This window comes from Drosophila pseudoobscura, chromosome X (assembly GCF_009870125.1).
Source record: "Drosophila pseudoobscura strain MV-25-SWS-2005 chromosome X, UCI_Dpse_MV25, whole genome shotgun sequence".
Classification (NCBI taxonomy): Eukaryota; Metazoa; Arthropoda; class Insecta; order Diptera; family Drosophilidae; genus Drosophila; species Drosophila pseudoobscura.
Genome location: NC_046683.1, coordinates 34,047,529 through 34,069,405, shown reverse-complemented (window position 1 = coordinate 34,069,405; position 21,877 = coordinate 34,047,529). Strand labels below are relative to the sequence as shown.

Sequence of the window (21,877 nt, the reverse complement as noted above, 5' to 3'; positions counted from 1 at the left end):
CGTCTTGCTTCAACCTTTCCAAAAAACTAACTTCTCTTTTAGTAACCTATCAGAATGTAAGAGGCTTGCGTAGTAAGCTCAGCATACTTTTCCGGGATAGTGTTGCATTTGCTTCCCACGTTATTGTGTTTACTGAAACCTGGTTAAAGCCGGACATTCTTAGTTCTGAGGTTTTGGCAGGTCGGTACACAACTTTTAGAAAGGACCGTTCGTCTCGACGTGCAGGAGGGGTTTCTAATTGCAGTGGACTCTTACTTCACGTCAGAACACTTCACAGTCCAAGTTCAACAGGAACTGGAATTCCTGTGTGTAAAACTGATTCTTCCCGCTTTCGCTATATTCATTACTTTCTCGTACATCCCACCTTCTTCGGATATTTCAATTTATGAGCAGCACTTGTCCGCTTTAACCGCTGTTTCTTCCTCGCTATCTGATAAAGATCGTATGATAGTTCCCGGTGACTTCAACTTGCCAGGAGCTGTTTGGTCTTCGGTAAACGAGTCTAGTATCCTAGTGCCCATGTCACGAAATGACTTTGTTGACGGCTTGCTTGACTTGTCCCTGTCTCAAGTCAATCATGTGAAAAATTCCTTGGGTCGATTGCTTGATCCGACCATAGTGTTGTTAACCCGAGCCCTTCCGCTCACTACACCTGAAGACGCCTACCACCCTACTTTCGAGGTATCTCTAGATATAGGACCAACTGTATTGGATCGGTCGACTAGACTACCTGAACGTGTCCGCTGCTTTCGTAAAGCCGAGTTTGCGAAGCTTAATAACCTAATAACCTTTGTACTTGTGCACTGATGTCACAAAAGGCACAAACATTTTTTACAATGCTCTTGGCACATTTTTTGATTCTTGTGTCCCGCTTTCTTGTCCGACTAGATCTGGAAAACCCCCTTGGTTTACCAAAGAGTTATCCAGTCTAAAAAACTTAAAATCAAGACTTTATAAAAAATTTCAAGAAGTGTACTTTCCTACTTCTCACTCTCGTTATGTAATAGCTCGGTCAAACTTTTCAGTTCTTAATGCACAATGCTATAAGAACTACCTATCTCGTTGCAGGATACGTTTTTCTCAGGACCCTAAACAGTTTTACTGCTTCGTAAACAGTAAGCGTAGAACGTCCGCACACCCATGTAATACGTCGGCCAATAATGATCAGGCAATTGCCGATCTTTTTGCCCAGTTTTTCCAAACCACCTATTCTGAGGAACGCTACTCTGGTTAACCGTACCCATACGGATTACCGAGGTCGAACGGCATTTTCAGTCCCTTGTTAAATGAATATTCCCTACTTCATGATCTTCGACTAGTTAAGCCGGTGTTTTCACCGGGTCCAGACGGGGTTCCAGGTTGTGTACTCAGGTACTTCGCCGAAGCTCTGTGTGGACCTTTGCTTAAACTATTCACCCTGTCCATTGATTGTTCTTGCTTCCCCCCGATCTGGAAGGAATTGTTTATAATTCCTCTCCATAAAAAAGGTAGCAACTCTGATGCAAAAAACTATAGAGGTATAGCAAATTTATCCGCTATTCCCAAATTGTTTGAGAAGGTTTTAACTGCGCACTTGCAACATCTCTGCAAGTCACTTATATCTCCAACTCAGCATGGATTTATAAGGCGGCAATCAACCACCACGAACTTGTTAGATTTTAACTCTTTCTTTAATAAAGGCTTTCAAGGTAACTTACAGACGGATGTTATTTACACCGACTTCAGTAAAGCATTCGACTCTGTAAACCATTCCCTTTTAGCACATAAATTTGACCTTTTAGGGTTTCCGCCCAACCTCCTGAGAAGGATTTCTAGCTATCTTTGTTATAGGTCTCAAAGAGTCCTCTTCAAAAACTCCCTCTCTTCACCAGTAAAGGTTTCTTCGGGAGTACCACAGGGCAGCCATCTAGGCCCCTTACTCTTCACACTCTTTATTAATGACTTGCCTTCAGTATTAACATACTCTCGAGTACTTATGTATGCGGATGATGTTAAACTCTGTGTCCAGTACAAGGACATTTCATTTCATTCTCGCTTGCAATCCGATCTCAATAACTTTCAGTCATGGTGTTGTGAAACTTGTTACACCTTAATGCCTCGAAATGCAAAGTTATGACATTTCATCGTTCTAGCCCTTTGTTGGCTCCCTACACCCTATTTGGTGGTTCTCTTGAGAGAATTACCCTGGTGTTATCTGGGTGTTATGTTAGACCCCAAGTTAAAGTTTTTCGAACACATTTCTACCATAGTAAATAAGGCCATGGGCGTGCAACTCGTTTCACAAACTGCAACGCATTGTGGCATATATGTCACGCTTCCGCTACAAAACCAACAGAGCGAACATCACAACGCTCTGCGTAGAAGAACTGTCTCACGCCCGCACTATAATCCTGCGAACCATAAAACAAGTCGAGTTTACAGCAGAGTTAAAACAGTTCCAACGCTAAAGGACTGTGGATAGAAAGAGCTCGATCATATCGTTATCTCCCTTCCTAGGAGACGATGAGCTCATCCGAGTTGGTGGTAGACTTGAAGAAGCTCTACTTCCATACAACGCAAAACACCCAGTTTTGCTGCCTTACAATGACCCAATCGTCAAAATGATTTTGCGGGAGCTACATGAGGAAAACATGCATTGTGATGCTCAAGCATTAAGGGCAATCGCAAGACAATAATATTGGATTATCAATGACAAGACAATGGCTAGAAGCATCATCCACAGCTGAGTTAGATGCACCAAGGCTAGATCAAAGCTGATACACCAGATCATGGGCAATCTCCCAGCACAACGAGTCACACAAGCACGCCCGTTTCTTAATGCAGGCGTCGACTACCAATCTCGATCCACCATAAGATCCGTGGCAAAAGACCAGATAAGGCATACATCGCCGTGTTCTGCTGCTTTTCCACAAAGGCAGTACACCTGGAGCTGGTAAGCGACCTGACCACAGATGCATTCTTGGCCGCCCTGCGTCGATTCTTAAGTAGATGTGGGAAGTGCCAAACTATTTATTGCGACAATGCAACGAACTTTGTGGGTGCAAACAACCAGCTTAAAGAATTAGAAGACTCTATATTCAGATCAAGGGAAAGTGCTCTGATCACGAATCATTGCAACAAAAAACAAGTGGATTTAAAATTCATTTCTCCCAGGGCTCCATCGTTTGGCGGCCTCTGGAAAGCGGCTGTAAAATCAGCAAAAAAGCTGTTGATAACAACCACCAACACAGCCTCATTGACATTTGAAGAACTAAACACAGTGATAATCGAAATTGAAGCAATTCTCACTTCTCAATCCATCACTCCAATGTCAAATGAGCCCACTGATACAACAGCGCTCACCCCAGGACACTTCTTGATTGGTAACCCATTGACAACGCCTCCTGACGTCAATACTGATCATCAAGGAAGAACATTGGTCAAACGCTGGGAATTGGTATCGCGCCTAAAGCATTCATTCTGGAAACAATGGTCTACAGAATACCTCCAATCAATCAAACGTTCCCACAACGTGATGAGTGACACCACGGAGATTGATGAGCCACCCACACAGCGAACAACAAAACTGTCACCTACATTAACATCAACATTAGTGGTGCTGTTGCTCATGCTTCCATTAGCATTGTCACAGTCAATAAATGTGACACAATTCGCAAACAAGCCTGGAATATTCTATGAGAAACTTGGAACATCCAGAATAGCAACGTCTGAGTGGACCATGATCGTATACTATGACTTGGACCCATATTGGAAGGATATGCAACTAATGTCTGCCGGAATTTCAGAGTTACGATACATGTGCCCTGAACTAAAAAATGTTCCGGCATGTAACTCCATAGTTCAACACTTTCAACATGTGTATAACGAGCTACAAGCAGGAAGCATTTTAATGAAAAACTCTCGAAAACGCAGATCGCCGCTGGACATCATAGGAAATGTAGCAAGCAGTCTTTTTGGTGTTCTCGACGCAAAATACGCAGAAGAGATGACTCAAGTAATTGAGAAAGTGAAAACCAATGAAGACTTTCTACTACATCTGCTCCAAAACCAAACATCAATTATCGACGCGACAATAAACGTAGTCAGAAAGGACAAATTAACAACTGATAATCGCCTAAAAATTTTGGAACAGCATTTGGTTACTATCAACCGAGAAAGAGGGTCGTACCACAGCGATCATCTGACTCAAGCGTACTTGGGACTAATAGCACAATTAACGCTGCCCACAACAACTCTCCAACGAATACAGTCCGACATATCTGATGTCCTAATCGGTATTCATCATCGGAGAATAAGCCCCACGCTGGTGTCTCCCGAGCAACTAATAGACCAACTAGACCAGATACGGGATCATTTGCCACAAGATCAAATGCTGCCGGTCACAACGAAGGAGGTGATTCAACTATACAGAATCATGCGAGCCGAAGGAACCCCGACTGCAAAACACGTCATCTTTAAGCTGACGCTACCGCTGGTCTCAACAGCTCAGCTCGAAGTCTTCAGCATCATTCCAATTCCGTTTTGGGATTCAACAAGCTGGAGTCTATTTGACCTCAGAACCACCATAGTAACGGTTAACATCCACCGAGACCAGTTCATGGACACTACCCAAGAGGAATTCCGACGTTGTCTTAAAGTACACAACGAGGGGTTCATCTGCTTTGACCATCAGACGATCTTCAATGTGGACAATCGCTGTGAGTTACAACTGTTTAACAATAAAACAGAAACACTGTGTCAGGTAACACACACAAAGGCTGACACGGTGTGGCTAAAAACTCAGCATGCAAATAAATGGATCTTCGCAACGCATTCTACAACTAAACTTCAAGCAGTATGCAACGGAGTTCCGTCAACCATAACACTGGAAGGAACTGGTCTACTCTCCATGTCCCCTGGTTGCAATGCTCGCAATACTGAAGTAAGCATCAGCACCTTCAGCACCACAATCAGCGAAGTAAAATCGACTTACACTCGTTTTGGTCAATTCTATTGATCATTGCCTTCATCTTCCGGAAGAAGTATCAACTATGGAAACCAAGGCCATCAAATCCCGATCCAGCCATGTCATCACCCCCTATAACCCTTGCACGCCGGTTTGCCGTCGACTTGAACGATGGTTGAACACAGTTTCAACGGCCGGGAGAATGTTCAGTTGCAGAATTATGCTTAAGTAATAGTTTATAATACCCGTCGGCATAACACAGTGACAACGTGACACAGTGTTCCATTTAACATGCAATATAATACCTCACGACAACACACTAGCCACTGCAGTGAGTTCTGCTGACAATGCACTCTCTCCGCAGAGTGCGAAGACAGCGGGGGCAGTTGCTGACCATCAAAATGTCGCAATTGCCCACCAGACACTAAAATTATCCAGAATACACAAAACATATATTTTACAGACTCAGCACTTTTGTACCCTTTATTACCTATAAATAACAATAATTTTTATCAATAAAATCAGTATCAGAAACAGTACCATAACTGCCTGTCACTCATCTTCCATCGCAATCATCAGAGGCTGTCGCCGTGTCTTCAGACCCTCCCTTGCGCACGGCAGGATACCCACTCCGCAATCCAACTGGTTCAAGTTCTAGTTGCGACGACCAAACTGTCGACGGTTTATGTACCGTATGCAACCCAGCTTCCCGCACACACACACACATTAACAATTAATGAACATTTCATGATCAGTGATAGAACAGTTAAGCCAGGTTTCGGTAAAAGCGATGGCATCGAAATCAAAAGACGCAGTATTTGTATGAATTTGACGCAATTTGTCCAACAAACTGCGAACGTTCTGATAGTGAATAGAAAAATGGTACATCAGTTTTTTGGATCAGCAGGTTCGGAATTCTGGGACTCGAGTTCGAATCTTTGTGAAGGAACTCATGCATAGTTTTATGCTCATATGCCATATTGACGGTTCTAGAGAATTGGCTAGTAAAGAATCAGGGAGAATAATTTTAAAGGATGATATGTTGCGCTTATGTTTAAATTAAAATTTAGTCACAACTATATCATCAGGCGAAGCGTTAAGTTTAGAGGAAAGCTGTTGTTTAACGTCCTCCGTTGTAGCCTTAGGAATAAGACAAGAAACAAATATTGCTTTCCGAGGGACCACTGCTCTAAGTTGAAGTCCCGAGCGAGATCGAGATGGTGGAGCTGCTCCTAAAAGAGATCTCGGTCCTGGGGCAGAAGAATTGGCAGCAACGGATGGTTCAGGAATTGGCAAGGCATCACCAGCAACCAACACACCCGCACTAGGACCACTTTCCACGTCAGACGTGACGGCAACAAAAACTGCAGTGATGGGATTGATGCAGTTGGGAACTTGGATGATCGAAGGAAGCATATTGTTCGGTGTAAAAAACACCTGAGCTGCCGTTGGCGGTTTTGCTGCTAACGGCGAGGCATGACCACACGGAGTAACAAATGCTTCCGATCGATGAAGGTGGGAAGCAGGCGTGCCAATCGGATTAGATTGCAAGAGATTAGTATCATTATGCGGAATTTTCCGTCTAGGTGATTCGCTCAAGAGTTTGAGCCCAAGAAACTGCGATTCTAGGGCTAGAAATTTCCCGTTAAGAGCCAGGAATTGTTTCCAGACATCCAGAAACCCAGTTCGAGTCTGTCTCATGAAAGTGCGCATTTCGGCCTCAATCTCCCGACCAGCCAAAACATGACCAAGACAGACCCATGCGTTTCGAGATCAGATCGTTTGCCGGCCAAAATTTCCACCACCAGCATATTTCATGAGGACAAAATAGTCGCACAGCCAGCAGTGAAGGAATGAATCGCCGATAGTTTCACCACCGAATTCGCATTTCCTTTCACTGCAAACAATTGTCATTTTAGACAACACTACATTGTGCACGAATAATAAAAGCACAGAGTGAGAACGCAAGCGAAATGGGAGAGCAGACAGCAGAGCGAGCCCGACAATCAGCTGCAGCGGCAATATTTCAGAGCAGATGATCCAACGAAGTGCAGGAAACGACCAGTAAACTCACCAAAGCAGAGACACAAAAGAATAATCCACAAAGAGGGAGAGTATAGGCAATCCAGAGAGAGTGAGAGCAACAAGGAGAGCAGCAGGCCCGCTTATGCTCACGAGAGACTGTGGGCGATGCAAACGTTGATGCGCGAGAACAGTGCACACCGAAGAAGCGATAACGAAAAGTAGACTGGGCAAAAAACAATAACAAATTGCCTGCATGAGTTCGATGGGTTACGTTGCGAATATTGTATTTATATTAAACACTTGTTTACAAACGAAACACTGGTGATTAACACAAAGTAAAATCAAATTAAAGAGATGCGATGATATATCAAAACAAATTCACAACAATGTTGTGTGATATTTAAGCAAAGGGCGGAGAATGCAGGAGCAAGAAAAAAACACAACCGGCTTAAGCAAGAGCTAGAAGCGAATTGAAACGATATTCCTTAATATCTATATGTCTAAATGATTTTACATTTAAAGTCAAAATTAGTGGAAGTGCAAACACCAGAAAGTGCAAACGAAAAGAAAGAATAAGACAAAGGCAAAGAGAATATCTGTGATGAAATTGCTGCTGTTTGATTCACGTCTTCTACACAATTTCAGCAGACTCTAATTCCATTTAAATTCCTAGGCGTTGCCGTCTCCGTAGCAAAGATGTTGAGTTGCATATCGCTTGACGAAATTAGAGGGTACTCAAGGGTCTATGCAGATCGCCCGTACAACGGAAACGCTGGTAATTTGAAGCGGCCAAAAATTCGGGCTATGATAATTACCTGATCTGATGCAGATCTAATCCGGGTCATCGGCGATCGGGTATAAGTATATGGCCATTCTCTCTTTTTTGGTTATTTTTTATTTTAAAAACTGTCGATATCACAGTGTTCAGAGCAGCAGTCGCTAATAGCTCTTAAGTCACGTCTTTCTTAAGTTTTCTGTTAACACGCTCAGCCTATGTACGCTCTCAGTATGCAGTACGCACGCACCTACATATGTAAAGGTATTACTTGTTATAAGCCACTGCTTCGACCCTTCCTTCGGACTAGTCGGTCGTTTCTATTCCAGGCAGTCAGTCTGCAGTACTCTTTGTCGCCCAAAACGCCTAACACCTAAATATAAGGCCACGGCCTCGAACAAAAAAAACACAGAAAAAATATCAAAAAATAAACTTCGAATTGTAACCTTAAAAACGGAGCAAGAGTTGCCGAAAAGCTCGGCAGCTTCCAACATTTTGGTGAGCCCCACGTGATCGCGGTGGACTTGTCGTGTGTTAGTAGTTTTTCAAGTAGTTCGTTAAATCAAATTCGAAGGTTTAACGTAACATTTGTCGAAAAGTAGCGAACCAAAGATCGTTGTGGCCGACCGCAGTTCTAGCGACCCGCTATTCGTTTTCGCTTCTCTTTCGCCGTCTCCTTTGTTGCTGCGCAGCGCACTGTCAAGACCGGCTGCATAGAGTTCCAAGCGTGGTCCGTCAGTTTTCTTCGCCTCCTCTTTCCTTATTTTGCTTCAGCCACCTCTCGTGACCGGCTGCACATATATCTCTCTCGAATTCGAACTCGAAACAGTGCAAAACATCTTGGCCGATTGTTAAGCTATTAAGCGTTTTTAATAACTGTTGCAATTCGAAGTTAATGAAAGTCGAGAGGCTGTTTATAAGTCACAATTTATTTGCATATGTAAACCAACTTATCGCGTATGTACATTTGAGGATGATTGGGCGAACGATTGATGCGAGGATGTTAATCTAATAGCTGCGACGATTAGCTCAAGACTGCCCATGCAAGGGCTGACGGGACAATCTGCCGGGCCCTATGCAGCAAGCTTATACGTGAGAGCTGCTCGGGGACGCTGTTAAGCCGAGTACGAGAGATTGCGACATAAGGAGACGAAAGAATTCCGCTGCATGCGCATATGCGGCAGTAAATGATCTGTGCAGTGGGGGCATTGGAAACGACAACACCAAAATGCATTTCCTTTGGGCCGCACCACTGGCAATAATTTAAAATATTTAAGCTTCTTGACCCGACATACTCCCCCCGTTGGAAGCCTGACTTTCAACAGCATCTTTAAGGGGCAGCAGGCACAGCTTGTTGACGGCGCGCTTGGTGATTCCAGATGACGTCTTCAGCACAGCAACTGGGGAAACACCATCTCGTCCAGGCAAAAGCTCGACCACTCTCGCCAGTGGCCACTTCATGGGAGGAAGATTCTCATCCTTGACAAGAACCAAATCTGCGACTGCTAAACTAGGCTTCACAGTGCACCACTTTGATCTTTGCTTCAGTGACGTGATGTACTCTTCCTTCCACCGGGGCCAGAAGAGCTGCTGCAGGTACGAAACGCGATGCCAGCCGTCTAGGCAATCGAAGTTTAGCTGCGTGACGTCAGGCTCAGCGAACGAAGCAGGAGGGCCACCATTCAAAAAATGCGCTGGAGTTAGAACATCTAGATCGGCAGGGCTCTCTGAAATTGAAACTAAAGGTCTTGAACATCACTGCCGTGATGTGGCACAACAGCGTCCGCAGCTCGTCCAAATCCAAGAACCGGGTTGCCCATCGCACGGTAGAAGTGGTACTTAGCCGTCTTCACTGCAGCCTCCCATAGACCACCAAAATTATGGGAGCGCGGAGGAATGAAATGCGAGTCTATAGCCTCGACCAAGCAAAAATCCAGAAGCGCCTTCTGATGGTCATCGCTGAGGACCAGGCGCTTTAATTCCATCAGCTCATTCTTAGCGCCGACAAAATTGGTTGCGTTGTCTGACCAAATTTGCCGCGGCTTTCGTCTGGTACATATGAAGCGCTTTAGTCCATGTAGAAAAGCAACTGTGGATAAGTCCTTTATAAGCTCCAGATGAACAGCCTTGGTAGCGAAACAAATGAAGACGCAGACGTAGCACTTGATTGGAGCCTTGTTGCGTGCCTCCGGTTTGTAGAAAAACGGCCCACAGAAGTCCACGCCTGTGATCTCAAAGGCATGAGAACCATCGAGCCGCTCCTTTGGAAGATCCGCCTTAATATGCTCCAATACCCTGGGCTTCAGTCGAAAGCATCTTACGCACTTGTTTACTGCCTTGTTTACCGTCTTCCTTCCCCCAATAGGCCAATATTGGGATCGAATTAGTCCAAGCAAAGCTCGAGGACCAGCGTGCAGATTCCGCTCATGAAGATGGGAGATTATTGCAAGAGTCAGTGGATGGCTGCTGGGCAAGATGATGGGATGACGGCCATCAAAATCCAACGAAGAGTTTTTCAGTCGACCATCTACCCTGAGAAGTCCAAACTGACCCATGAATGGCGATAACGATGCGATTGAGCTCGATGAGGAGACTGCTCCCCTTGCCCGCAGTGACTTCATGTCCTCCCAAAGCAATACCTGGGTTCCAAGTTCAATGTCTGAGACAGTGAGTCCGGGGCGCCGAATTCGGTTGCAAAACTTGTGAATGTATCCGAAAACGCGTTGAAAAGAAGCAAATGAGTTCGCGTACTTGGAATCAGCAATAATGTCCATGTAGGGCGATTTAACCAGAAGAGCCTTCCGACGAAGTTCAAGGGCTGGCTTATCAGGTAGCACAGTGGGTGGCCAGGACCATGAGCCCAAAGAGGTGACTCATTCAGCTCAGTCGGATGAGACCTCGAGACAGAATGTCGGCTGGGTTTAAAGCTGTGGGAACATAGCGCCATTCCATTTTTTCGGTCATTTCCTGAATCGTTGACACTCTATTTGCAACAAAAATATTAAATCTTGACGGCTCGTCCCGAATCCAAGAGAGCGCAACGGCAGAATCACACCAACAGTAACACCTTCCCTTGAATACATTCATTCTAGCTATCTCAGATATGAGCATAGCCAGCAACTCCGCTCCACAAAGCTCCAACTTTGGTACTGTAAGCGTTTTCAAAGGAGCCACACGAGATTTGGCACAAAGTAAGTGACTGCTGGAATGATCCTTGGACACGACATAAATGCATGCACCATAAGCCTCGATGCTGGCATCGCAAAGTCTGGAAGGAGTACAAGCCGAGGAAATTCAAGTCGACGAATCTGACCAAAACTGGTGCATATTTCCTGCCACTCGGTGTTCAGTGCGACTGGAAGGCTTTCATCCCAGGACAATTTCTCTTGGCACAAACGCTGGAGAAAGATTTTGGATTTAGTAATTACGGGACCAGCTAGTCCGAGAGGATCGTAGATTCGCGCTATGGATGACAAAACAGAGCGCCTGCAGGAATTCAAAGAAGATTGAAGTGCCGAGAACGAAAATAATAGTGGATCAGAAACCGGATCCCACGCAAGTCCTAAAGTTTTAGTCACATTGCTGCCATCGTCGAACTTCAAAAATGTTTCCTTGTCCTCTTCCGGAACTCCATCCAGCACAGCAAGGACGTTCGAACACCATTTCCTCAATCTGAACTGACCTCTAGACAAAATTCCAGTAGTTTGCTCCCGAATTCGGATAGCCTCCTCCTGAGAGCTGGCTCCAGATATCAAGTCATCCACGTAGAAGTCACGGCGAAGGATTTCAGCTCCAACTGGAAACGCCATCTGCTCGTCCATTGCCAACTAATGCATCGCTCGCAAAGATAAATAGGAGGCAGGCTTCGTCCCATAAGTAACGGTGTCCAATTGAAACACACGCAAGTCTTCTTCCCCGGAGTTTCTCCACAGAATACACTGCAAGTTGCTATCCTCGGTCGAGACTCTTACACAACGATACATCTTACAGATATCTCCCGTAACCGCAACGGCGTATGACCGAAATCGAGCAAGAATATGCAACAGTTTGGGTTGGATTACGGGACCAGACATTAAAACGTCGTTCAGGGAATATCCAGATGAGGTTGAAGCGGATCCATCAAAAACGACGCGAAGCTTGGTCGTAGAACTATCTTCTTTCATGACGCAATGGTGAGGCAAAAAATATCGGCAGTTGCTGATTGCCTGGGTAGGAACCTGAGACATATGGCCTAAATCAAGGTACTCCTTTATAAATGCTGCATACTGAGATTTAACATCAGGGCGACGATCTAACTTTCTCTCAAGGGTCAGGAATCTACAAGCGCTTCGTAGATTCCTGACCCTTGATTGTAAAATTCTCCCAAGGAGATCAATATCCTATATTTAGCTGGCAGACGAACACAATAATCGCCTTAACGTAATCGACAGCAATGCTGGACAAAGTGTGGTTCTTCTTTGGTAGACATTACTATTGGTTCGATGCAATTTTCTACCTCTCAAAACCTCCGAAGAAGCACCTCAAGCCGATCCTCTAGACTATTCTCCTCAGCAGCTACGGCCTCAGCGCGAGAGACCATCAAAGAGGAACCTTTCAAACGGGAAAAACGTCCAGACACGACCCCTCCCAAGCGCGTTTTCTAAATTAAAGGCAATCCTGGCAGTAGCTTGACCTGACCAACACACTGGAGCTCGAAAAACAGACTTGCGCCACTTAGCTGATCGACGCGCTGCGGCTTATAAAACTCCGGATCAGCTAGTGCTATGTTAGATGGAATGTGCCAGTTTTGAGTGTCAATTCCAAAGCTTGGCTGTCGATCGGTTATGCTAGAGGCTACAATGGCAGTGATGAGAGTTGAGTAATCCGATGAGCGAGAGTGCAGGCTAACGTTGACCGAAAATCCATCCCTGACGAAGCTAGAGTCGCCTATTCCCGATGCAGTCGATGATTTCATTTTTCGAAGCTGAAGCTGATTCGCGAAACGAGAAGTTATTAGATGCAACTGGGAGCCGGAATCCAGCAACGCTCGGCAGGGAACTAAAACTCCGGAACGATTTTTGACTAAGACCGTGGCCGTGGCAAGTAGAACAACACCATTCCTGAGATCTTGGGCAATAAGGGCAGACGAGGTAGACGCTGAAGTAGAGGGCTCAGTGGTATGCTCAGACGGCGTAGACTAAGACAGTGCAGACTGAAATGGAGTATACGGCGCTGATTTCCCTTGGACTGCGGTATCTTCAGGGCTACCAAAATGAAGGAGGGTATGGTGTCTACCCCCGCAGGTACGACAGTTGCTCGAGGTGCACTGAATTAATCGATGCCCTGTTCTTAGACAATTAGAGCCGCTTGGCTTCTTTATGGCGATTTGTGGGGGACAGTGCCTTAAACTTCTGACCGTGCTGGAACTCGTGAGCACCATCGTTTCACAGCGCGCAGCGTGCTACGGATTGGTTCATTGTAACCAATGTGGACCTAGAATTATTATGCTTTCTACTTCTGCCCACCTGACTGCTCGACGCATAGCTTGCCATAGAAAAGTCCATCGTCTCCAATGATCTGCATCGCTGCTCCAAGAACGAGGCCATAGATTCCCACGTCGGAATTAAGTTTGCGAATGCGAGGTCGATGAATCGTTCCTCCCACTTCTCTTGGCTCGGTGGATCCAGTTTTCGGAGAAGTTCCTGCACGACGATGCATCCTGCGATCTGCTCAGTGGTGCCCAAACCCTGGAGCGCGCGCATATGTGAATTGAACTTGTCTGAAAGCTCCCGAAGCATGACCACTGACCCAGGTTCCACAGCCTGGAGCGCCAAGATCTCATTGATGTGTGCCTGAAAGACCAATCGCCGATTATTGAATCTGTTTTCCAACAAATCTAATGCCACAGCATAATTGCCATCTGAGATTTCCAGCGCCCGAACAGTCTCCAATGCCGAATCCCGCAGACAGGAACGCAAATGCTGGAGCTTTTCTATGTTTGTTAAGTCCGGATCGCTGTCGATGATGATGGCAAGCATTGAATAAAATTCCGTCCAGTTCGCATACCCGCCGCTAAACGTCGGCAATTGTATAGGAGGCAGGGATGGTACTTGTCTACGGTGAGGTAGAAATTGCGAGCCGGCAAACTCAACCGTAGTGTTTCCTCCATCCGAGGTAGAATGAAACGGCATGCGGCCGCTACTCTTAGCCATTTCCCTCATATTCGCCGCCTTCAGCGAGCTGGCAAGTGACTGAAAAATGTCACACAGGCCACTGTGAATTTCGCTTCGATCCAATTCCTCAAGCTCGCCGTGAAACATCTCAAATTTGCCGATCAACTTCTCGACTTGCTCTTGCTTTACCACGAGCATGTAGTAGTCACAGTCCGACGACTCATTCTGCCAAGCGGTAGCTAACCTTTTCATTTTCTCGCAGAATTCCGTTGACTTAAGCTTCAAAAAAGACACCCTGTTTTGCTCACTGGTCATTGGAATTTCGTTAGCAGCATTAATTTCCATGGTAGCGGCAGCGTTAGCAGAAAGACCAACGTCTCTAGCGGGAAGATGATCGCAAAGAGTAACACGAGCAATAGACGACAAGAACCAGCCCAGCAAGCGAACAGCTATGTACGAACTGTATATACAAAGGCGACCGGTGTAAGAAACATTTCTTGCTGTAAGATGACCGAAAAGAGATGCGCAAGCCAACAGCTACGTGCACCACCGAATATGCAGGGGAGGCCAGTGTACATATATATGTATGGATAACTTATGTGGTCGATGACACTGGTTGAGATGGAAATTAGTTTAGATCTTTGAATGCTATATTAGTTTGTGATTGCACTGATGGATAATTTATTGCACAATCACGTCGGGGTCACCAACTGTTAAGCTAGGGCTGACGGGCCAATCTGCCGGGCCCTATGCAGCAAGCTTATACGCGAGCGAGAGCGTATGATAGCCCGAAAGCGTTAGAGCTGCTCGGGGACGCTGTTAAGCCGAGTACGAGAGATTGCGACATAAGGAGACGAAAGAATTCCGCTGCATGCGCATATGCGGCAGTAAATGATCTGTGCAGTGGGGGCATTGGAAACGACAACACCAAAATGCATTTCCTTTGGGCCGCACCACTGGCAATAATTTAAAATATTTAAGCTTCTTGACCCGACATACTCCCCCCGTTGGAAGCCTGACTTTCAACAGCATCTTTAAGGGGCAGCAGGCACAGCTTGTTGACGGCGCGCTTGGTGATTCCAGATGACGTCTTCAGCACAGCAACTGGGGAAACACCATCTCGTCCAGGCAAAAGCTCGACCACTCTCCCCAGTGGCCACTTCATGGGAGGAAGATTCTCATCCTTGACAAGAACCAAATCTGCGACTGCTAAACTAGGCTTCACAGTGCACCACTTTGATCTTTGCTTCAGTGACGTGATGTACTCTTCCTTCCACCGGGGCCAGAAGAGCTGTTGCAGGTACGAAACGCGATGCCAGCCGTCTAGGCAATCGAAGTTTAGCTGCGTGACGTCAGGCTCAGCGAACGAAGCAGGAGGGCCACCATTCAAAAAATGCGCTGGAGTTAGAACATCTAGATCGGCAGGGCTCTCTGAAATTGAAACTAAAGGTCTTGAACATCACTGCCGTGATGTGGCACAACAGCGTCCGCAGCTCGTCCAAATCCAAGAACCGGGTTGCCCATCGCACGGTAGAAGTGGTACTTAGCCGTCTTCACTGCAGCCTCCCATAGACCACCAAAATTATGGGAGCGCGGAGGAATGAAATGCGAGTCTATAGCCTCGACCAAGCAAAAATCCAGAAGCGCCTTCTGATGGTCATCGCTGAGGACCAGGCGCTTTAATTCCATCAGCTCATTCTTAGCGCCGACAAAATTGGTTGCGTTGTCTGACCAAATTTGCCGCGGCTTTCGTCTGGTACATATGAAGCGCTTTAGTCCATGTAGAAAAGCAACTGTGGATAAGTCCTTTATAAGCTCCAGATGAACAGCCTTGGTAGCGAAACAAATGAAGACGCAGACGTAGCACTTGATTGGAGCCTTGTTGCGTGCCTCCGGTTTGTAGAAAAACGGCCCACAGAAGTCCACGCCTGTGATCTCAAAGGCATGAGAACCATCGAGCCGCTCCTTTGGAAGATCCGCCTTAATATGCTCCAATACCCTGGGCTTCAGTCGAAAGCATCTTACGCACTTGTTTACTGCCTTGTTTACCGTCTTCCTTCCCCCAATAGGCCAATATTGGGATCGAATTAGTCCAAGCAAAGCTCGAGGACCAGCGTGCAGATTCCGCTCATGAAGATGGGAGATTATTGCAAGAGTCAGTGGATGGCTGCTGGGCAAGATGATGGGATGACGGCCATCAAAATCCAACGAAGAGTTTTTCAGTCGACCATCTACCCTGAGAAGTCCAAACTGACCCATGAATGGCGATAACGATGCGATTGAGCTCGATGAGGAGACTGCTCCCCTTGCCCGCAGTGACTTCATGTCCTCCCAAAGCAATACCTGGGTTCCAAGTTCAATGTCTGAGACAGTGAGTCCGGGGCGCCGAATTCGGTTGCAAAACTTGTGAATGTATCCGAAAACGCGTTGAAAAGAAGCAAATGAGTTCGCGTACTTGGAATCAGCAATAATGTCCATGTAGGGCGATTTAACCAGAAGAGCCTTCCGACGAAGTTCAAGGGCTAGCTTATCAGGTAGCACAGTGGGTGGCCAGGACCATGAGCCCAAAGAGGTGACTCATTCAGCTCAGTCGGATGAGACCTCGAGACAGAATGTCGGCTGGGTTTAAAGCTGTGGGAACATAGCGCCATTCCATTTTTTCGGTCATTTCCTGAATCGTTGACACTCTATTTGCAACAAAAATATTAAATCTTGACGGCTCGTCCCGAATCCAAGAGAGCGCAACGGCAGAATCACACCAACAGTAACACCTTCCCTTGAATACATTCATTCTAGCTATCTCAGATATGAGCATAGCCAGCAACTCCGCTCCACAAAGCTCCAACTTTGGTACTGTAAGCGTTTTCAAAGGAGCCACACGAGATTTGGCACAAAGTAAGTGACTGCTGGAATGATCCTTGGACACGACATAAATGCATGCACCATAAGCCTCGATGCTGGCATCGCAAAGTCTGGAAGGAGTACAAGCCGAGGAAATTCAAGTCGACGAATCTGACCAAAACTGGTGCATATTTCCTGCCACTCGGTGTTCAGTGCGACTGGAAGGCTTTCATCCCAGGACAATTTCTCTTGGCACAAACGCTGGAGAAAGATTTTGGATTTAGTAATTACGGGACCAGCTAGTCCGAGAGGATCGTAGATTCGCGCTATGGATGACAAAACAGAGCGCCTGCAGGAATTCAAAGAAGATTGAAGTGCCGAGAACGAAAATAATAGTGGATCAGAAACCGGATCCCACGCAAGTCCTAAAGTTTTAGTCACATTGCTGCCATCGTCGAACTTCAAAAATGTTTCCTTGTCCTCTTCCGGAACTCCATCCAGCACAGCAAGGACGTTCGAACACCATTTCCTCAATCTGAACTGACCTCTAGACAAAATTCCAGTAGTTTGCTCCCGAATTCGGATAGCCTCCTCCTGAGAGCTGGCTCCAGATATCAAGTCATCCACGTAGAAGTCACGGCGAAGGATTTCAGCTCCAACTGGAAACGCCATCTGCTCGTCCATTGCCAACTAATGCATCGCTCGCAAAGATAAATAGGAGGCAGGCTTCGTCCCATAAGTAACGGTGTCCAATTGAAACACACGCAAGTCTTCTTCCCCGGAGTTTCTCCACAGAATACACTGCAAGTTGCTATCCTCGGTCGAGACTCTTACACAACGATACATCTTACAGATATCTCCCGTAACCGCAACGGCGTATGACCGAAATCGAGCAAGAATATGCAACAGTTTGGGTTGGATTACGGGACCAGACATTAAAACGTCGTTCAGGGAATATCCAGATGAGGTTGAAGCGGATCCATCAAAAACGACGCGAAGCTTGGTCGTAGAACTATCTTCTTTCATGACGCAATGGTGAGGCAAAAAATATCGGCAGTTGCTGATTGCCTGGGTAGGAACCTGAGACATATGGCCTAAATCAAGGTACTCCTTTATAAATGCTGCATACTGAGATTTAACATCAGGGCGACGATCTAACTTTCTCTCAAGGGTCAGGAATCTACAAGCGCTTCGTAGATTCCTGACCCTTGATTGTAAAATTCTCCCAAGGAGATCAATATCCTATATTTAGCTGGCAGACGAACACAATAATCGCCTTAACGTAATCGACAGCAATGCTGGACAAAGTGTGGTTCTTCTTTGGTAGACATTACTATTGGTTCGATGCAATTTTCTACCTCTCAAAACCTCCGAAGAAGCACCTCAAGCCGATCCTCTAGACTATTCTCCTCAGCAGCTACGGCCTCAGCGCGAGAGACCATCAAAGAGGAACCTTTCAAACGGGAAAAACGTCCAGACACGACCCCTCCCAAGCGCGTTTTCTAAATTAAAGGCAATCCTGGCAGTAGCTTGACCTGACCAACACACTGGAGCTCGAAAAACAGACTTGCGCCACTTAGCTGATCGACGCGCTGCGGCTTATAAAACTCCGGATCAGCTAGTGCTATGTTAGATGGAATGTGCCAGTTTTGAGTGTCAATTCCAAAGCTTGGCTGTCGATCGGTTATGCTAGAGGCTACAATGGCAGTGATGAGAGTTGAGTAATCCGATGAGCGAGAGTGCAGGCTAACGTTGACCGAAAATCCATCCCTGACGAAGCTAGAGTCGCCTATTCCCGATGCAGTCGATGATTTCATTTTTCGAAGCTGAAGCTGATTCGCGAAACGAGAAGTTATTAGATGCAACTGGGAGCCGGAATCCAGCAACGCTCGGCAGGGAACTAAAACTCCGGAACGATTTTTGACTAAGACCGTGGCCGTGGCAAGTAGAACAACACCATTCCTGAGATCTTGGGCAATAAGGGCAGACGAGGTAGACGCTGAAGTAGAGGGCTCAGTGGTATGCTCAGACGGCGTAGACTAAGACAGTGCAGACTGAAATGGAGTATACGGCGCTGATTTCCCTTGGACTGCGGTATCTTCAGGGCTACCAAAATGAAGGAGGGTATGGTGTCTACCCCCGCAGGTACGACAGTTGCTCGAGGTGCACTGAATTAATCGATGCCCTGTTCTTAGACAATTAGAGCCGCTTGGCTTCTTTATGGCGATTTGTGGGGGACAGTGCCTTAAACTTCTGACCGTGCTGGAACTCGTGAGCACCATCGTTTCACAGCGCGCAGCGTGCTACGGATTGGTTCATTGTAACCAATGTGGACCTAGAATTATTATGCTTTCTACTTCTGCCCACCTGACTGCTCGACGCATAGCTTGCCATAGAAAAGTCCATCGTCTCCAATGATCTGCATCGCTGCTCCAAGAACGAGGCCATAGATTCCCACGTCGGAATTAAGTTTGCGAATGCGGGGTCGATGAATCGTTCCTCCCACTTCTCTTGGCTCGGTGGATCCAGTTTTCGGAGAAGTTCCTGCACGACGATGCATCCTGCGATCTGCTCAGTGGTGCCCAAACCCTGGAGCGCGCGCATATGTGAATTGAACTTGTCTGAAAGCTCCCGAAGCATGACCACTGACCCAGGTTCCACAGCCTGGAGCGCCAAGATCTCATTGATGTGTGCCTGAAAGACCAATCGCCGATTATTGAATCTGTTTTCCAACAAATCTAATGCCACAGCATAATTGCCATCTGAGATTTCCAGCGCCCGAACAGTCTCCAATGCCGAATCCCGCAGACAGGAACGCAAATGCTGGAGCTTTTCTATGTTTGTTAAGTCCGGATCGCTGTCGATGATGGTGGCAAGCATTGAATAAAATTCCGTCCAGTTCGCATACCCGCCGCTAAACGTCGGCAATTGTATAGGAGGCAGGGATGGTACTTGTCTACGGTGAGGTAGAAATTGCGAGCCGGCAAACTCAACCGTAGTGTTTCCTCCATCCGAGGTAGAATGAAACGGCATGCGGCCGCTACTCTTAGCCATTTCCCTCATATTCGCCGCCTTCAGCGAGCTGGCAAGTGACTCAAAAATGTCACACAGGCCACTGTGAATTTCGCTTCGATCCAATTCCTCAAGCTCGCCGTGAAACATCTCAAATTTGCCGATCAACTTCTCGACTTGCTCTTGCTTTACCACGAGCATGTAGTAGTCACAGTCCGACGACTCATTCTGCCAAGCGGTAGCTAACCTTTTCATTTTCTCGCAGAATTCCGTTGACTTAAGCTTCAAAAAAGACACCCTGTTTTGCTCACTGGTCATTGGAATTTCGTTAGCAGCATTAATTTCCATGGTAGCGGCAGCGTTAGCAGAAAGACCAACGTCTCTAGCGGGAAGATGATCGCAAAGAGTAACACGAGCAATAGACGACAAGAACCAGCCCAGCAAGCGAACAGCTATGTACGAACTGTATATACAAAGGCGACCGGTGTAAGAAACATTTCTTGCTGTAAGATGACCGAAAAGAGATGCGCAAGCCAACAGCTACGTGCACCACCGAATATGCAGGGGAGGCCAGTGTACATATATATGTATGGATAACTTATGTGGTCGATGACACTGGTTGAGATGGAAATTAGTTTAGATCTTTGAATGCTATATTAGTTTGTGATTGCACTGATGGATAATTTATTGCACAATCACGTCGGGGTCACCAACTGTTAAGCTAGGGCTGACGGGCCAATCTGCCGGGCCCTATGCAGCAAGCTTATACGCGAGCGAGAGCGTATGATAGCCCGAAAGCGTTAGAGCTGCTCGGGGACGCTGTTAAGCCGAGTACGAGAGATTGCGACATAAGGAGACGAAAGAATTCCGCTGCATGCGCATATGCGGCAGTAAATGATCTGTGCAGTGGGGGCATTGGAAACGACAACACCAAAATGCATTTCCTTTGGGCCGCACCACTGGCAATAATTTAAAATATTTAAGCTTCTTGACCCGACATACTCCCCCCGTTGGAAGCCTGACTTTCAACAGCATCTTTAAGGGGCAGCAGGCACAGCTTGTTGACGGCGCGCTTGGTGATTCCAGATGACGTCTTCAGCACAGCAACTGGGGAAACACCATCTCGTCCAGGCAAAAGCTCGACCACTCTCGCCAGTGGCCACTTCATGGGAGGAAGATTCTCATCCTTGACAAGAACCAAATCTGCGACTGCTAAACTAGGCTTCACAGTGCACCACTTTGATCTTTGCTTCAGTGACGTGATGTACTCTTCCTTCCACCGGGGCCAGAAGAGCTGTTGCAGGTACGAAACGCGATGCCAGCCGTCTAGGCAATCGAAGTTTAGCTGCGTGACGTCAGGCTCAGCGAACGAAGCAGGAGGGCCACCATTCAAAAAATGCGCTGGAGTTAGAACATCTAGATCGGCAGGGCTCTCTGAAATTGAAACTAAAGGTCTTGAACATCACTGCCGTGATGTGGCACAACAGCGTCCGCAGCTCGTCCAAATCCAAGAACCGGGTTGCCCATCGCACGGTAGAAGTGGTACTTAGCCGTCTTCACTGCAGCCTCCCATAGACCACCAAAATTATGGGAGCGCGGAGGAATGAAATGCGAGTCTATAGCCTCGACCAAGCAAAAATCCAGAAGCGCCTTCTGATGGTCATCGCTGAGGACCAGGCGCTTTAATTCCATCAGCTCATTCTTAGCGCCGACAAAATTGGTTGCGTTGTCTGACCAAATTTGCCGCGGCTTTCGTCTGGTACATATGAAGCGCTTTAGTCCATGTAGAAAAGCAACTGTGGATAAGTCCTTTATAAGCTCCAGATGAACAGCCTTGGTAGCGAAACAAATGAAGACGCAGACGTAGCACTTGATTGGAGCCTTGTTGCGTGCCTCCGGTTTGTAGAAAAACGGCCCACAGAAGTCCACGCCTGTGATCTCAAAGGCATGAGAACCATCGAGCCGCTCCTTTGGAAGATCCGCCTTAATATGCTCCAATACCCTGGGCTTCAGTCGAAAGCATCTTACGCACTTGTTTACTGCCTTGTTTACCGTCTTCCTTCCCCCAATAGGCCAATATTGGGATCGAATTAGTCCAAGCAAAGCTCGAGGACCAGCGTGCAGATT

The 21,877-nt window shown here is 46.7% G+C and overlaps 2 protein-coding genes across 2 annotated transcripts; both read right to left on the bottom strand.

Moving 5' to 3' along the window:
- Positions 1-12,753: 12,753 nt before the first annotated feature.
- On the bottom strand, positions 12,754-14,622 carry LOC117185079 (uncharacterized). Its single transcript, XM_033384833.1, has 2 exons — positions 14,260-14,622; positions 12,754-14,222 (listed from the first exon to the last, which is right to left on the bottom strand). Exon 2 carries the CDS (start codon positions 14,210-14,212, stop codon positions 13,169-13,171), a length of 1,044 nt encoding a protein of 347 aa, XP_033240724.1. The 5' UTR covers positions 14,213-14,222; positions 14,260-14,622; the 3' UTR covers positions 12,754-13,168.
- Positions 14,623-18,609: 3,987 nt separating this feature from the next.
- On the bottom strand, positions 18,610-20,477 carry LOC117185078 (uncharacterized). Its single transcript, XM_033384832.1, has 2 exons — positions 20,116-20,477; positions 18,610-20,078 (listed from the first exon to the last, which is right to left on the bottom strand). Exon 2 carries the CDS (start codon positions 20,066-20,068, stop codon positions 19,025-19,027), a length of 1,044 nt encoding a protein of 347 aa, XP_033240723.1. The 5' UTR covers positions 20,069-20,078; positions 20,116-20,477; the 3' UTR covers positions 18,610-19,024.
- Between the last annotated feature and the right edge of the window lie 1,400 nt (positions 20,478-21,877).

Bases quoted from the DNA above. Each gene is read 5' to 3' on its own strand.
- LOC117185079 (XM_033384833.1), bottom strand. From the start codon at position 14,212: ATGACCAGTGAGCAAAACAGGGTGTCTTTTTTGAAGCTTAAGTCAACG.
- LOC117185078 (XM_033384832.1), bottom strand. From the start codon at position 20,068: ATGACCAGTGAGCAAAACAGGGTGTCTTTTTTGAAGCTTAAGTCAACG.